The 18,540-nt window shown below is 40.3% G+C and overlaps 1 protein-coding gene across 5 annotated transcripts; it reads right to left on the bottom strand.

Annotated features, from left to right (window-relative positions):
- Positions 1 to 1,662: 1,662 nt before the first annotated feature.
- On the bottom strand, positions 1,663 to 9,612 carry LOC133545480 (major histocompatibility complex class I-related gene protein-like). 5 transcript variants are annotated; one of them, XM_061891120.1, is made up of 8 exons: positions 9,380 to 9,612; positions 7,983 to 8,249; positions 7,530 to 7,808; positions 4,958 to 5,266; positions 4,743 to 4,880; positions 4,627 to 4,644; positions 2,158 to 2,232; positions 1,663 to 2,015 (listed from the first exon to the last, which is right to left on the bottom strand). In XM_061891120.1, exons 1-7 carry the CDS (start codon positions 9,435 to 9,437, stop codon positions 2,189 to 2,191), a joined length of 1,113 nt encoding a protein of 370 aa, XP_061747104.1. In that variant the 5' UTR covers positions 9,438 to 9,612; the 3' UTR covers positions 1,663 to 2,015; positions 2,158 to 2,188. The 5 variants fall into 5 exon arrangements, with proteins under 5 accessions (XP_061747104.1, XP_061747103.1, XP_061747106.1 ...); XM_061891119.1 differs by having other exon boundaries at positions 1,663 to 2,232; XM_061891122.1 differs by having other exon boundaries at positions 1,663 to 2,232; positions 4,743 to 4,847; positions 9,380 to 9,583.
- Between the last annotated feature and the right edge of the window lie 8,928 nt (positions 9,613 to 18,540).

Raw genomic sequence — 18,540 nt, 5'->3', positions numbered from 1 at the left:
CGTATGCATGTTCCACATAAACTGAACTGAAACTGAACGGCAATAACACGAGATAAAGTGTGCCCCCTTTAGGCTTATTAGGTGAGACATACTTTTGTTTCTCATTTTAATTCTGTTAAAGAGACGGTTGGCAACACCAAATTCACACTAAATCATTCAAACAGCTAGAAAAAAAAATATCAAATTTTTTGTCTCACAATCTGCTGTATGTGCTCGTATCTTTTTTTTTTACAGGAATACTTGAGACATTTGACACTTGTTTTGCATGACTGCAAGTTAAAAGTGTTATCATGTGTGTAATGACAAACCACCTCCAAAACAGAATGGTATTTGTCACGTTTTAACTGAATAAAACACCCAGAATGTACATGAAACATTGTACACATAAAACACTGGTAATCAAGAGTATATGAACGGCCTACCTTGTTTACTTTCCAAATGACATCCTCTGCATGTTTGGCAATTAAGCAAAAATATAACAATGCAAAAAGGAACGGAAAAAACAGCAAAGGTTTTCAAAAAATATAAATATTTTGCAACGCTTTGTCATAAAAATATTGTGTCACTGTCCCCCTCCGTCACACTAACTGGTAGTGTTGGCTACCAAAATCAGTATTTTTGTAGGTAATGACCGAATTCCCTCGGTACTGGCAATTTACATAAAATCAAACGGTGCCATAGTTCGATACCTTGGTTGCATGTGACGTCATGTCCGGTTTCAGACTGGTCATGTCTGCTTTCAGACTAAACACGGGCTCACGTAAACAATCACTCAAGCAGCACTCAGGCCGGACTCAGCCAAGTTCTCTTTAAGTTACCTTGCCATTTTCAACACCAACAAAGCGCTAAATAAAAAACAGCACAAGCGTAAAGTAATGCGACACTCTTCCAAAATGCGCTAGCTTATTGCTAATTTACATAGGATTTGCCATAGACAGGCTATTATTAGCATGAGCGGTTTTACATGGCGATTTCAACACCCTAGAATTTCGTAAAGGAAACGACAACTAATATTATAGTTAAAATGTTACAATTTTAAGTAATAAGAACTATTCTTACAGTATTGACACTATGTAGGGCGCAACCTAACAAATTCATCTTCCTGAAAAAAAGCTACTTTCCAGTTTGACAACATACCATAAATAGTTGTACAGTGCTGCCATCTAATGGTCTAGGAAGTGCAACTACATTGCAAAAGAGACTAATGTAATCAGAAAACAAGATATAACAACTGGACAGCAGTTCTCATAATCATCATTCTTAAATGTTACATAAAAAAAATTAGCATTAACATAAAACAGTCCTGAAAAATGGTACTATTGTTCCAAAATATTTGTAAAAATAATGATGACATGTGACACAAGGTGATATTCACTGATAAGCAGCTGTCTATGGGTTTGAAAAGGAAAGAAGAAATCCTTGTCAATGTGATGACACATGAGCCCCAAATGATGACATCACAACTACATGGACACAAAGATCAACATCAACATGATTCACTGGCAAAATATTGTTGAAAAATGCAGATTGAAGGTGTTTTCTCAGCCATAAACACCCAAAGAAGACATGATGTAACATGAGGAGCAATTTTGTCACGCATTGCGGCGCACTTATTGCGCGGAGTTGCCACCTCAAGGATGCACTTCGACCAGACAGGCAGGATTGCGGGTAAGAACTTGGTTTTTAATACAAAAATAAAATAACACTGGTACAAAAGGACAAATAAGAAACCATGGAAACAAGATACAACTTGTTTTTTAATACAAAAATAAAATAACACTGGTACAAAAGGACAAATAAGAAACCATGGAAACAAAATACAACAGGAAGTGCACAAACACAGGAATCGGCCGAGTCTAGAACTAAACATGATCAACAACATATAAACGGCGAAACAATAAACGATCCGAGTAGCGGATCGTGACAAATTTGTGCAGATGTCAGAGAAATGTCCAAGTGTGATGAGGTCCCTCAGCGATGGAGACATCTCTGTGTGTTCCAGTGCACAAAGCATCCTGGAGGAAGAAGATGACTCAGCACATTCCCAACAAAAGCAGTTGAATCCAAGCGCAGATGTTAGCATGTGGCAGAGTGAACATCATCTTCACACAAAGTCAGAAGAACATTTGGAGGTGCATGAAAAAGCAAAGTCCTCACTGTGTGCCGACTGCTGTGTGTCACTCAGCCTTCAGCCTTCACGTCTCTCTGAGAGCTCGTTACCATCGTCACCAGCTGTCGGAGCACAAAACGCACCATGAGCTGGTTACGCTGCTCATGCTAAGCCGACACCTCACTCTGGTGAAGGAAGTCCATCCAGAAGGTGCATCTTCACTCATATCACATCTTTTCAGCTGGGAATTCAATCAGAAGCATCAAGAAGCAAAATTCTGCTCTTCTACTTCCTGACTAGTCTAAGACTAAGTCTCCAAACAGGTTCAGTCTGGCTTCAAGGCTCATGTGCAACCAGCCCTCCAGTGTCCTAGTCAGGTAAGTGTCCCATTAGTGCCATACCTCTGTTTCCTTTCACTTTGCCCATTTCATCTTCTTCTTTTTAGCTGCACAAACAGTCATGGTCAAAAGTTGTAAAGAACAAAATGTCATGGCTGTCTTGAGTTGTCAATCATTTCTACAACTCTTATTTTTTTGTGATAGAGTGATTGGAGCACATACTTGTTGGTCACAAAAAACATTCATGAAGTTTGCTTCTTTTATGAATTTATTATGAGTCTACTGAAAATGTGAGCAAATATATCTGCTGGGTCAAAAGTATACATACAGCAATGTTAATATTTGGTTACATGTCCCTTGGCCAGTTTCACTGCAATAAGGCGCTTTTGGTAGCCATCCACAAACTTCTGGTTGAATTTTTGACCACTCCTCTTGATAAATTGGTGTAGTTCAGCTAAACTTGTTGGTTTTTTGACATGGACTTGTTTCTTCAGCATTTTCCACAAGTCACGACTTTGGGAAGGCCATTCTAAAGCCTTAATTCTAGACTGAATTAGACATTCCTTTACCAATTTTTAACGTGTGTTTAAGGGTCATTGTCCTGTTGAAACACCCAACTGCGCCCAAATCCCAACCTCGGGGCTGAAGATTTTAGGTTGTTCGGAAGAATTTGGAAGTAATCCTCCCTTTTCCTTGTCCCATTTAGAGCACCAGTTCCATTGGCAACAAAACAGGCCCAGAGCATAATACTACCACCACCATGCTTGACAGTGGACATAGTATTCCTGGGATTAAAGGCCTCACATTTTCTCCTCCAAACATATTGCTGGGTATTGTGGCCAAACAGCTCCATTTTTGTTTCATCTGACATCACAAGGACAAAGATAAGACCTTCTGGAGGAAAGTTCTGTGGTCAGATGAAAAAAAAATTGAGCTGTTTGGCCACAATACTCAGCAATATGTTTGGAGGAGTAAAGGTAAGGCCTTTAATCCCGGTAACACCATGCCAACCGTAAAGGATAGTGGTGATAGTATTATGCTGTGGGCCTGTTTTGCTGTCAATGGAACTGGTGCTTTACAGAGAGTAGATGGGACATGGCAAAAGAAAGATTGCCTACAAATTCTTCAGGACAAGCTAAAATCATCCGCCCGGACATTGGGTTCAGGGCGCACTTGGGTGTTCCAACAGGACAATGTCAGACACACATCAAAAGTGGTAAAGGATTGACTAAATCAGACTAGAATTAAGGTTTTAGAATGGCCTTCCCAAAGTCCTGACTTAAACATGTGGACAATGCTGAAGAAACAAGTCCATGTCAGAAAACCAACAAATTTAGCTGAATTGCACCAATTTTGTCAAAGAGTGGTCAAAAACCAAAAGCGCCTTATTGCAGTGAAACTTGCCAAGGGACACGTAAGCAAATATTAACATTGCTGTATGTATACTTTTGACCCAGCAGATTTGGTCACATTTTCAGTAGACCTATAATAAATTCATAAAAGAAGCAAACTTCATGAAGGTTTTTGTGACCAACAAGTATGTGCTCCAATCACTCTATCACAAAAAAATAAGAGTTGTAGAAAGTATTGGAAACTGAAGACAGCCATGACATTATGTTCTTTACAAGTGTATGTAAACTTTTGACCACGACTGTACATGAAGACAGACAAGCTAAATGGATTGCGCTCTCTATTTTGCTCATTTCAGAGACTCTGCGCAGGAGTTAAGTAGATGAAGTTTGCATATGTTTTAAAACACACAAACCTTTAGTAGATCAAGCCCTTGATGTTCATTATCATGACCACTCATCAAAAGTTGGCTGTGATACTTTCTATTGCGTGCGCTTACACCAGTATCAAGCTACTCCTAATGGAGGGAAGCTTTTATTTCCCTGCTAAACTTGTAACACGTGTCTACATCACACCTTAAAACAGCAAGTTTGCAAGTTGACCCTTACAAAGATACCAACAATCCAGAATGTTGATGGTAACAAACAGAAAGTCAATACTATATTGAATATACCTGACATAAAGGTGTATAACAAAGATGAATATGTAATAGATTATATTAATAACTTAAATCTTTGTGGGGGTAAACTTACAAAGTGTGTGAGTGATGCTTCACCACTGCTTTGTTTACTGTTATCATTTCCAAGAAAGAGAAGATGTTTTACTTACCAGCTGAATCGTATTGGGCTGAAATGAAAGAGAAAGGAGGTGAAATTCACATCTCATGAATGACGGCAGAGACTTGTTGGCGTCTTCCTGAAAGAGGAAACATTTGTGTCCCTCACCTTGTCTGCTTCGGCGACGCTTGATGATGAAGATGATGATGATGGGGGCCGCCAGGAGGACCACCACAGCGAGGACCGCCAGCGTGGCAGTGACGCTCACGTTGCCTGTTGGTATGGTATGATTGATTTGTTTGACAGCTGCTTGATAAGTCACATGAAGGAACATCAGGTGGTTCCATTGACACTATTCAACATGTCCTAGATGTGTCTCTCACCTTCATGGCTTGCGTTGCTCAGGATGCTTCTTCTCTCCAGCTTGGTGACCAGGTCCTCCTTGATGCCAGACAGCTGGAATACACATTCGTACTTGCCCTCCACCTCGGCCGTCACCTCCACTTTCAGCTCCACAGACATCTGGAAGGTTCCGTCGTGGTTGGGGAGCAGCTCTCCGTGCTCCACGTCCTCCAAGATCTGCTCGCCATCTTTCCTCCAAAACAAGTCGGCTCGGTCAGGGTAGAAACCTGTCGCCATGCAGCTGACCGGAGAGGATGGCGTCTTCTGGAGGAGGAACACCTCTGGAAGCTCTACCCAGGAAGTGACGTGTGAATGGAGGATGATGTGTAGAGAAAGATGGAGATAAATGGAGAGAATAGAGGTAAAGATGTAGAGAATAGAAGCGAATAAAAGGTAAAGATGTGGAAAAAAGGAGAAAATGGAGGTAAAGATGGAGCAAATGAAGGTAAGGGTGGAGCGACATAAAGGTAAAGAAAGACAAAATGAAGTTAAGATGCCGAAAAAAGGAGAGAATGGAGGTAAAGATGAAGGAAAAAAGAGAAAATGAAGGTAAAAAGAAAGAGAAAAGGTGAGAATGAAGTTAAAGACGGGGAGAACAGGAGAGAATGGAAGTAAAGATGGAGCAAATGAAGGTCAAGAAGGAGAGGGAAGGAGAAAATGAAGGTAAAGGTGGAGAGAAAAAGAAAGAATGAAGGCAAAGATGAAGAGAAGAGGCAATAATGAAGGTAAAGATAGATAGAAAAGGAGGCAAAGATGGAGAGAAGAAGAACATGGAGGTAAAGATGGAGAGAAAAGGAGGGACAATGGATGTAAAGAAACAGAAAGAAGGTGAGAATGAAGTTAAAGATAGAGAAATGGAGAGAATTAAGGTAAAGATGGAGAAAAAAGAGATGAATGTAAAGATGGAGAGAATTGACATAAGGATAGAGAGAAAAGTTGAGAACAAAATAAAAATGGAGAGAAAAGGAGGAAGATGGAAAGAAAAGGAGAGAACAAAGGTGGAAAAAGATAGAAAATGAGAAAGAAGGTAAAGAAGGAGAGAGAAGGAGGGAATGGAGGTAAAGATGGAGAAAAACGGAGAGAATGGGGGTACATATGGAGAGAAAAGGAGAAAGTGAAGGTAAAGATAGATAGAAAAGGAGAGATTGGAGGTAAAGATGGAGAGAAAGAGAGAAAGTGAAGGTAAAGATAGATAGAAAAGGAGAAAGTGAAGGTAAAGATAGATAGAAAAGGAGAGATTGGAGGTAAAGATGGAGAGAAAAGGAGAGCATGAAGGTAAATATAGAGATAAACAGAAAATGGAGGTAAAGATGGAGAGAAAAGGTGAAAATGAAGTTAAAGATGAATGGAAAAAAAGGAAAGAAGTAGAAAAAAAGGAGAAATTGAGGTAAAGATGGAGAGAAAATGAAATAATGGAGGTAAAGATGGAGAGAAAAGGAGACAATGAAGACAGAGAAAAACAGAGAAAATGGAGGTAAAGATGGAGAAAAGGGAAAAAAAAGGGAAAGGTGCAGAAAAAAGAAAGAGAATGAAGGTATAAATGGAGAGAATGAAGGCAAGGATGGAACGAATAAAGGTAAGAATGGAGAAAAGAGGAGAAAATGAAGTTAAAGATGGAGAGATAAGAAGAGAAAGCAGGGAAAGATGCAGAAAAAAGGAGAAATGGAGGTAAAGATGAGAGAATAGGAGAGAATAAAGTTAAAGATGGAGAGAAAAGGAGATAATGAAGGTAAATATACAGATAAACAGACAAAATGGCAGTAAAGATGGAGAAAAAGGCAAAAGATGTTAAAGATGGAGAGAAAAGAAGAGAAAGAAGGGAAAGATGCAGAAATGTAGGTAAAGATGGAGCAAATAAAGGCAAAGAAAAAGAAAATGAAGGTAAAGATGGAGAGAAAAGAAGAGAAAGATGCAGAAAAAAAGAGAAATGGACATAAAGATGGAGAGAATAGGAGCAAATAAAGGAAAATATGGAGAAAAAGGGAGAACATTTAAGTAAAAATGGAGCAAAAGGGAGAGAATGAAGGTAAAGATGGAGAGAAAAGGAAAGAATGAAGGTAAGGATGGAGAAAAGAGGTGAACATGAAGTTAAAGATGGAGAGATAAGAAGAGAAACAAGGGAAAGATGCAGAAAAAGGAGAAATGTAGGTAAAGATGGAGAGAATAGAGGTAAGGATGGAGCGAATAAAGGCAAAGAAAAAAATGAAGGTAAAGACGGAAAGAAAAGAGAAATAAGGTAAAGATGCAGAAAAAAAGGAGAAATGGACGTAAAAATGGAGAGAATAGGAGCGAATAAAGGGAAAGATGGAGATAAAGGGAGAACATTGAAGTAAAGATGGAGCAAAAGGGAGACAATGAAGGTACAGATGGAGAGAATGAAGGTAAAGATGGAGGGAATGAAGGTAAAGAAAGGTAGGAGAAAATGGAGTTAAAGATAGAGAGAAAAGGAGTTGAAGAGAAAAGAGTATGGAGAGACAGAGTGTAATGTGAGTAATGTTCCTATAGGGGGAGTGCTAACATGTGAGAAGGTGAAAGTACAAGGTGTGCTTCTACCTGTTCTCATTAGGACCTTCTTCCCATACTCCACATACTTCATCAAGTAAGAAGGACATAGCTCAGTGTAATAATACTTATTGTAGTCTAGAGCAAATATGTCCTGGTCCAACTCGAGTTTGGAGGGGAAAGCTTGTTGTTTTGCTGCGGTCCATGTCCATGTCTTCATGTCCAACGATATGAAATCTTCTCCATCATAACTGTGCTGCTGCCAACCTTTAACTTCATCAGTCTCATCATTCCATTCACATCCTGACATCACCTGGAAAGTGTGAACACCTGAGAGACACAAAGTGTTGTAAAGCAGAGTGAAACTAACACACAACATGTCTTTGTTGTAGCTTATTATGGGATGGACAGAGACAAGGTATATCAGTGCAGTAATGTGTGTTTTTAATACACTATCAAAATATCAAATATATTAGAATAGTAGAAAGTTCAACATAAACAAACCTCCAGTTTGGTTGAAACGCTTCTTAAGTATTTCATTGTTGTCTTTGGAGACATGTTGTCTAAAAACTTTCTTCTCTGTTTGTCTCTGCCAGTAGTTTGGATCCTCTGCTGTGATTTTGTTCATCCAGTCCTGTTTGGATTCTGCTTTCCTGATGTTGCTGTCATAGTAACTCATCTCAACTTCATCAACATAACCAACCTCCACATACTCTGGGAAGTTTGGAACTTGAGAGCATGCAGTGGTGAAATACTGCAGCGTGTGAATCACTGAAAGACAAAACAACATTTGATTCTTGAGTTTCATGTTGAACAATTCCTATTTGAAATGATGCTGTCTTAATTTCAACTTCAAACACTGCTGCTTTTCACAGTAAATAATCACTTCCTGTTCCAAGAGACAATAACACCGTTTGTCTCTGATGTCATGCATCTCACATTTATACCTCACTTTAAGACCACACACATGAAGAACTGGACTTATTTCCTTCTACAACTGTAAGTGTCAAATAAATATATGACATTATTGCTGGCAGAGAAGTGAAAGTTGTTTTTCTAGGTGAGGGGAAGTTCAAACTAGTGATGTCACTGCCAAAGCATGGAAATATAGCACCGCCTTATGGAATGTTGACAATGGAATACAACAACAATATTACAATACTCTTCATTTACATATTAGGACTATTCCCAGTAAAAAAAAAAGCATTTAAGAAACATGTAGAGTCACTTTTTAGACTTAAGAGTTCATCTTTCATGTTTTTTTTCCTCTTTTCCTTTTCTTTTATTGTAATTGGATGTGCGTACTGTTATTTTATTTTATTAGTTTGAGAATTTTATTTTTATTTTTCCTTTATTTTATTTGTAACTGGATTTGTGCATTATTATTTTACTTTGAACTTTTGAAAAGAAGATCCCCATTAGCCGTTTGTGCGTCGGCTAATGGGGATCCTCAATAAACAAACAATAATCCATCCATCCTTTTTCAACCGCTTGTCCCTTTCGATTAATTATATCCATTATTTCAGAATACCGGTAATTCCCACCAATAGAGTAATTTTTGTGTACATTAAATTATTCTGATCTACATCTCATCTTTTAACTGATACTACTGATTGTTTCCTGCATTCATTATTTTTATTTTCCAATTCAAAAGTGAAACCAACGTTTCCGGAAATACTAAAGTAAAAAGTTTGACGTATGTTGCTGTTAAAGTGAGACAACTTGAACAAGTTTAACTCGTTAAAAGTTTGAGCAACAAATGAAGAGGCAAATTATCCACTGATTGATGTTGGTGAGAAGAGAAGAGCGTCAATAATAATCAGAAGAAATAAATGAGAGTATTTTTATGAAATGAGCATGTAGGAATGAGGTGTATAAACTTGTAAAGAAAGTGGACTTACCAGGCGTCACGCTGTGTGTTTGTACAACTAGGAGGAAGAAGGAAAGAAAGTTCATCATTAAATGTCACAAAAGTGCAGAAGTCAATAAAAAAAAAGGTTCTAGTTTAATCCTCGGAGAAAAACGAGGTGACGACAACTTGCTTGATGAGTAAACATGAAATGGACTATGGCGTCACATTAGTGCCAAAAACCCAAGCGCATTAAAACTGTTATAGCGCGCTGATTCTCCACTTCGTGCACGCGCGCGACACCTTTTTGCGCGCGTGTGGTTCCTTTGTGCGCGCGCGCAGCGCCTTTTTGCGTGCGCGAGGTGTCTTTGTGCGCGCGCGGCGCCTTTTTGTGTGCGCGCGGTGCCTACGTAGGCGCGCGCTGTTTTCGTTTTGGCACTTTGTGGGCGGTTATTCTTACACGGCCCCTCCTTTCTGATTGGTCAGGCGAAAATCGCTCAGGGCCAATCAGAAGAATAGCAGGGCGGGTCATCGTCAATATGTAGCAAAATAATACAGCTCCTGTCGACAAACAAATTCTAAAAAGTCCAAATTTAGTGGAGTTGTGGAAAATGCCAATTGAATTTGTTCAAGGTCTTTGAAGAAGGTAATGTCTCATCTGTTGAGAGAACATCACATAGTTAATAAAGTGTCAAGATCAATATCTCTCTTTTCATACACATACAACAAGTCCACAGATGTCAGTCAATGATGGAAATTATACTTTCAAATATGTTTTCTTTCCTCACTTGTCTGTTTTAAAAATATTTGTATTCATTTAAATATTTGTACATGGAAATATTGAATGTATGCCACAAAGTGGGACTATTAATTTTCTTTCCTCCTTTCGATTTGTTATAAATGATAGAGTATTGTATGTACATGCATATTTCATAGTACATGTACCATTGATATCAATAAAATGATGGGGACCAGCTATCCGAGGTAAGATGGAGAAACATGGAGTGTTTATTCATATCTATGATGAAAGGTCCATGGCAGTTCCCTGGGATTAAAAAGAAAGGACATCACGTTTTCATGGGGCTATCATGGCTGAACAAGTAAGTCTTACACTATTATCTCTCAGATTTAATTTGCCTAATGTATGGAGCTAGCTTTTTTTGTTGTTTTTTTAAATACATATTTTTAACTCTGCCATCTATACTGATCTGGGCTGATGTCTAATTCTCCATAGTTTGAGTTGTTTGCAGAAACCTAAAAACTTTTTATGGTAATATTAAAACCATATTACTTAACTGTAGTGATAACCTGCCATTCATTATTTTACTAAAATAGTAATTGCAATCATAACATCAAATAATTAGGCCCCTGCTGCTGGCCCACCGGACAGGATGGCGGTGGCGCCCCCTGCTGCTGGCCCACCGGAGTGCATGGTGGCGCCCCCTGCTGCTGGCCCACCGGAGTGCATGGTGGCGCCTGCTGGCCCACCAGAGTGCATGGTGGCGCCTGCTGGCCCACCAGAGCGCATGGTCGCGCCTGCTGGCCCACCAGAGTGCATGGTGGCGCTTGTTGGCCCACCGGAGTGCATGGTGGCGCCTGTTGGCCCACCGGAGTGCACGGTGGCGCCTGCTGGTCCACCGGAGTGCATGGTGGCGTCTGCTGGCCCACCGGAGTGCATGGTGGCGCCGTAGGTTACTGACCCACCGGAGATGATGGCGCCGTAGGTTGCAGAGCCACTTGCGTGAGTAGTAGCTGTGTCTGAGCTGCACAGCTACTGGTAGCCCCCCCTCAAGGGACAGATTCCAGACGTCACCAGATAGGCCCACATACGACATGGGTGGGTGGGAGAGAGCTTGAAAAGTGGCCGAACTTCTTTTCAAATTATCCATTAATTCTATCGCTAAACTAAGCCTCTCCGCCATAGACATCTCTGCGGGGTTCGAATTTGGCTGGATTATTCTGTCAGTGTTATTTTGTGTCGAACCCCAAGATGCAGAGGAGGGAGGCATTTTGCAGGAAAACAGTTTAATTTAAAATATCAATCAATCAATCAATGTTTACTTATATAGCCCTAAATCACTAGTGTCTCAAAGGGCTGCACAAACCACCACGACATCCTCGGTAGGCCCACATAAGGGCAAGGAAAACTCACACCCAGTGGGACATCGGTGACAATAATGACCCAGTGGGACGTCGGTGACAATAATGACTATGAGAACCTTATAGAGGAGGAAAGCAGTGGATGTCGAGCGGGTCTAACATGATACTGTGAAAGTTCAATCCACAATGGATCCAACACAGTCGCGAGAGTCCAGTCCAAAGCGGATCCAACACAGCAGCGAGAGTCCCGTTCACAGCGGAGCCGGCAGGAAACCATCCCAAGCGGAGGCGGATCAGCAGCGCAGAGATGTCCCCAGTCGATACACAGGCAAGCAGTACATGGCCACCGGATCGGACAGGACCCCCTCCACAAGGGAGAGTGGGACATAGAAGAAAAAGAAAAGAAACGGCAGATCAACTGGTCTAAAAAGGGAGTCTATTTAAAGGCTAGAGTATACAAATGAGTTTTAAGGTGAGACTTAAATGCTTCTACTGAGTTGGGATCTTGAACTGTTACCGGGAGGGCATTCCAGAGTACTGGAGCCCGAACGGAAAACGCTCTATAGCCCGCAGACTTTTTTTGGGCTTTGGGAATCACTAACAAGCCGGAGTCCTTTGAACGCAGATTTCTTGCCGGGACACATGGTACAATACAATCGGCAAGATAGGATGGAGCTAGACCGTGTAGTATTTTATACGTAAGTAGTAAAACCTTAAAGTCACATCTTAAGTGCACAGGAAGCCAGTGCAGGTGAGCCAGTACAGGCGTAATGTGATCAAACTTTCTTGTTCTTGTCAAAAGTCTAGCAGCCGCATTTTGTACCAACTGTAATCTTTTAATGCTAGACATGGGGAGACCCGAAAATAATACGTTACAGTAGTCGAGGCGAGACGTAACAAACGCATGGATAATGATCTCAGCGTCTTTAGTGGACAGAATGGAGCGAATTTTAGCGATATTACGGAGATGAAAGAAGGCCGTTTTAGTAACGCTTTTAATGTGTGCCTCAAAGGAGAGAGTTGGGTCGAAGATAATACCCAGATTCTTTACCGTGTCGCCTTGTTTAATTGTTTGGTTGTCAAATGTTAGAGTTGTATTATTAAATAGAGTTCTGTGTCTAGCAGGACCGATAATCAGCATTTCCGTTTTTTTGGCGTTGAGTTGCAAAAAGTTAGCGGACATCCATTGTTTAATTTCATTAAGACACGCCTCCAGCTGACTACAATCCGGCGTGTTGGTCAGCTTTAGGGGCATGTAGAGTTGGGTGTCATCAGCATAACAGTGAAAGCTAACACCGTATTTGCGTATGATGTCACCTAGCGGCAGCATGTAGATGCTGAAGAGTGCAGGGCCAAGGACCGAACCCTGGGGAACTCCACACGTTACCTTAACGTAGCCCGAGGTCACATTGTTATGGGAGACACACTGCATCCTATCAGTAAGATAAGAGTTAAATCAAGACAGGACTAAGTCTGACATACCAATTCGTGTTTTGATACGTTCTAATAAAATATTATGAGAACTAGAACAAACAAAGGGTACAAACAAAAAGCACGCACGTGGGCGGATATAACAAACTAAGGGGTATGAACAAACAAATTGGAAGCAGGGAACAAAAAAACAGTAAGCTACAAACATCTACCAAATATAGCTTACCCCTACGCTGCAATCACACGACCAGTAGGAATGACAAGTAGAAAATGACATTGACAGGACAATAATCCAGCCCTGACTGGAGGAGAAAACAGGTCTTAAATAGTGGCTGGCTGATTGATCCCAGGTGTGGCCAGGTGCCAATCAGCCACAGCTGAGGGTTACACAGCACTCAGAGAGTCAAACAGGAAACAGAACCAAAATAAGAGTGCCGACAGGAACTAAAGACAAATGCAGAGGAAAAACTAAGACGTAGACCAAAACTGTCATGGACAAGCCTGACATTATCACTACAATTAATGAATATGATTTTAATATTACTATAAAAAGTATTAACGCTTCTGCAAACAACTCAAACTATGGAGAATTAGACATCAGCCCAAATCAGTATAGATGGCAGAGTTAAAAATATGTACTTTACAAAACAACAAAAAAAGCTAGCTCCATACATTAGGCAAATTAAATCTGAGAGATAATAGTGTAAGACTTACTTGTTCAGCCATGATAGCCCCATGAAAACTTGACATTTATAACAAATCAAACCGTTTGGAAATTAGTTGAAAATTGAGCAAGTTACGGTTATTTAAATAGTACATGTTCCTTGACAACTATGTACTGGGCGGGGCCAGCTGCCTGAGGTAAGATGGCCGCCACGTTGCCATTGACTGACAGCGCTCAGAGCCAATCAGAAAGAAGGGGCTGTCTAACCATTCCCGTCCCCAAAGTGCCAATAAAACATGAGAGCGCGAGGAGAGACGCCAGACCGAGACGCCAGACCGAGACGGAGCGCGCACATATAGGCACCGTGGGCGCGCAAAAAGGCGAATCGCGCGCGCAAAATGGCACCACACGCGCGCAAAAGGGTGTCGCGCGCGCGTGCGAAGTGGAGAATCAGCACGTGATAACAGTGTTTATGCGCTTGGATTTTTGGCACTAATGTGACGCCATAATTGACGCCAAGGCGATAACGAGCGTTAATAAAAAAATCCGGAAATCACGTGACTTGAAATAACTTCCTGGAGGAGGATACAAATATGTTATAGCAACGCAGTTCGTCCCCTGCAGCTAACACATGAATATTAACAAAATAAAAGTCATATCATCATTACAAGAATAAAAGTGTCGGAGGTGATGTCATGTTTTTTGAAGCAGCTTTATTATAATACACACACTAACTTTATAGGAACAATACACAACAACAAGATGGACATTTTACATAAGTGATATTGTAGCGTCTAAGTCTTTATAACACTCATTTAAAAAGACAAAAAACAATGACCTAACACTTTTGTTTTATTTGTAATTGATTGTATTTTTTGAATAATTGAACAGTTGAATATGCATATAAAATGCACACACATATCAAGGCACTTTCAACACAATACGATTCAATATTCTATAGCAAGTTCAACAATTACATAGGAATATAAAATACATCAAATTAAATACAATGCTCTTACCAAGCAAACCTTGAAAAAAAAAGACAATACAAATGAGATTAAAATAAGAAATATATGAGTAAATAAATAAATAAAAACTGGGCTTGTTTAAAACAACTTTAATTTCTCCAATAAAGATAATATTTTCATGCTGTTTCTACATTTTACCATTTTCCAAAATGTTATTAATATTTTAATGTAGAAAATTGGGTTTCACTTTAAGAAAGCGACTTTTGTGTAGGAAAAATGTAGCTCGCACGAGCTGGGTTGCATATGACGTCATACCATGAATTGATTAACGTGGACCCCGACTTAAACAAGTTGAAAAACTAATTTGGGTGTTACCATTTAGTGGTCAATTGTACGGAATATGTACTGTACTGTGCTATCTACTAATACAAGTCTCAATCAATCAATCAGTCAAACTGTTTGTTCTTCTTCAGGGAATAATTGGCACGATGGTCAAGCAGCTGGAGCGTAGAAATAAAACAAGTGAGAGTGAGTGTAGAGTTTGAGCACAAAATGTCGTATAGCTGGGTTGCAATCACGTGACCTAGAGGCACATCTGGCCACTTCTGGGTTTCAGACCATGGTCTAGAGCAGGCCTGGGCAATTATTTCGACTGGGTGGCTAAATTTAGAGAAAGAAATGTGTCTGAGGGCCGGTATATCTATTTTTCGGAACACTAATACAAAACCTCACAATAATGTCTGATTGAATGCTAAAAACGTTTTGAAAGACCGCCTTAAAAAACGGAATGGAATTTTACATTTTTGTATGAACGATAAAACACTGAATATTGACAAGATATAAACGCCACACCCCCTCTCGATCGACATATTTTACAATCAGGCAAAACGTGACAAAAAAGCGACAAACAGCGAAATATGAACGCCAAGGATAAAATAAAATATACAATCTGATATATAACAAAGCTTTAGAGCTTTGTTGTGAAAATCTCCTTCCACGTCTGTCCCTGACACCCACATTTCAGGCTGACACTGTAGAAATGCTCCCCACCCCCGCTGCTTGGTGCCTCGTCTGAACTGCTGTGACTTAGATTACCATAGTAACTAATTAATTACCATAGTAACTAGTATATCGTGCAAAAGCGCAGATTCCAACCATTGAAATACTTTGTACAGTTCAAGACTTACAGTCATTTGAAAACATCACTGCACATCATAATGGCAGCTACACTTTCCATCTTAAAGTTTTAAAAAATGTTTGGGGGAATGTCTGGCGGGCCAGATTGAAATACTGAATGGGCCGCAGGTGGCCCTCGGGCCTTAATTTGCCCAGGTCCGGTTTAGAGTCCCATTAAGCTTCTGTTTATTCACCTGAATCCGTGCAGAAAGGTTTAGTGGCAAATATAAAAGCGATCATTAAAAAAATATATTTAAAATGGGATGGAGTGGATTTTTACACTCTTAATAAAAATATTGTTTTTAAAGATTTAAAGCATTTATCATCAGCAAGACGTTACTGCTCGCTGCGACCTCACTTCATTTGACACTCACAAGGATTTAGAGAAGAAACCATTAGATGCATCAATGTCTTTGCATCTGAGTGCGCCACTAATTAAACATTAATCCGTGAAAGACAAAGTTGGATTTATTTGTGCTGCAGAGATCTTGCAATAATGTGGAAAAGGATAAGTTTGTTTGCAGTTGATTTCCTGCTATAAATATTAGTCTTATCTACAATTCATGTCTGCCGTTGTTTTTATGCTGTGAAGTTCATATTTTGTCCGTGAAGTTGACCGGGAGGAAGTCGCTACTACCACAAAATAAAATAAAAGTCGCAACACCTTCAAAATGAGTGGTTTGTTTACGTGAAAGTAAAATGAAAGTAATCTAATGTATGAATGGATGTATATAGTGTAATATATTTTGGAGATTTGTAAGCTTTTAATGGCTGTTAAGTAGAGGAGGCACGGACATCAGCGTGGATCTACAGGAGCTTTATTTTTCAACTCGCCACAGAGTGAATTCCAGTCGTTCAGCAATCACTATTTCTTTGGAATCAAAGTGAATTATATATACAAATAAATACATATATTACATATAGCCTATTAGTAGCGCACTACTGACAAGTGATGCACCAAAAATTTGGTTGTCTTAAATAGACTTTGCTCACGAAAACTGGATGTTGTGGTTGAAATATCCACAAATATCCACGTCACACACGAATGACGTAGCTCGCCCAAAGCTGATGACAAAGTCACATTCAGGTCGCTTTGCGTTTGGACTGAAGTCACGCTTAAATAGATCAGATTCCAATCGGATTCAGGACTACGCCCTGATGTGGCCTCTATCTGATGCCAAAACATCAGATTTGAAGGACTTTGGAGCGTTATGTACTGCCCGAAAAAAATCAGACCTTCGTCACTTGAGGGCATAAAAATAATCAGATTTGGTGTGCAGTGTAAACAGGTCTATAAGACCTGCTCAGTGGCCTTGTGGTTACAGTGTCCGCCGTGAGACTGGAAGGTGGAGAGTTCAAACCCTGGCCGAGTCGTACCAAAGACTTAAAAAATGGGTTTTATATTCAATTTAACTATCCAAATCACAATTATTAGGTAACAACACCCAAAGCTAATGCATGTGTTACGTACGTATGTAGTTACATCATTACGTCCTAGAAGCCGAAAGAAGGAGGGATATGCTGTGTGAAACAAATTGGAAAGTTAGCGCCCTCTAGACATCTGTGTAAATGTTGCAAACAGCCCCTTTAAGGCCTATGTAAATGTTCCAGTCTGAAGTGAGACGTTAACGAGATAAAGGAGTTGTGGTGACAAACTGCTCAGCACAGACTTTAGAAATCTAGTAGGTAACTCATCAAGGAGTGTATGTTAATGTTAGATATGGTGCCGTCTCCAAGAAGAAAAACATCTTTGATCTTGGCTCTTGTTTGCTTTGAGCTGACTTCACAGATTTTACAGTTTTATTTCTGTTTATGATAGTCACATTTGGCAGTTCCACCTTGCATAGGTTAGAGTCCAAGCCAGGATTAAATTCCAAGCCAAGGTTGGTTCAGGAAGTATAAACTAAAGCTGAAACGATTCATGCCATTGACTTGCTGTGGCCAAAGTACTAAAAGTGGGAGGAGGGGAAAAGTGTGAGGCTGAATTTTCTGGTGGCAGAGCATCCAAGAAAAGGAAAGTGAAATGTGAAATTAGACACGGTAAAGCCAAACATGGACTGGACGCTTGTTTCAAGCCACTTAACCGCAGTGACTGTTCCAATATGATTTTTGAGTTGACTCTCCAGGCTATTAATACATGTTGCAGGGGGGAACGTTTAGGGCGAGACACACTGTACAGGAAGTAAGCGGGCTGGTGTGAGTGAGCCACCTTGGATTGTAACTGCACTGATGTTGACAATAAAGTAGAAGTGAGCAACTATACTGCTCTAACCGTCCACCCTTTATGGTTGGGAATATAACGGACTAGAGTGAAACATGGTGGCAGCGGTAGTTCAACATTGAGACCGCCACGAACGTAAAGGTTACCATGAATTGATTAACATGGACCCCGACTTAAACAAGTTGAAAAACGTATTCAGGTGTTACCATTTAGTGTTCAATAGTACGGAATGTGTACCGTACTTTGCAATCTACTAATAAAAGTTTCAATCAATCAATTCAATCAAGAGGCGCCGCTAACGGCTAACAGCTAGCGGGACCGGAGCTGACAGAAACCGCGGCATCGAGTGACGTGAGGGAAACGGAAATGGAGCAACTGAGACCTCCGCCGATACTTTGTTTGGACGCTGCTAACTTGGCGAAGTCGTGGAAATGTTGGAAAGAGGAATTTACTCTATACATGGAACTGACGATGCTGGAAGCAGAGGAGGTTATGAAGGTGAAACTTTTCTACTACCTAATCGGTGAAAGTGGAAGGGAGCTGCTGAACACGCTGGAGGGCAGCAGTGGATCGGCGAGGAGGAGTGAGCTTGATTATGTTGCTGTTTGATGGACATTGTTACCCTAAACTGAACGAGACAGTAGAAAGGTACA

The sequence above is a fragment of the Nerophis ophidion genome, linkage group LG28, assembly GCF_033978795.1.
Source record: "Nerophis ophidion isolate RoL-2023_Sa linkage group LG28, RoL_Noph_v1.0, whole genome shotgun sequence".
NCBI classification, from domain to species: Eukaryota; Metazoa; Chordata; class Actinopteri; order Syngnathiformes; family Syngnathidae; genus Nerophis; species Nerophis ophidion.
The sequence above is the reverse complement of the archived record's forward strand: the minus strand, read 5'-3'. Positions and strand labels throughout refer to the sequence as shown.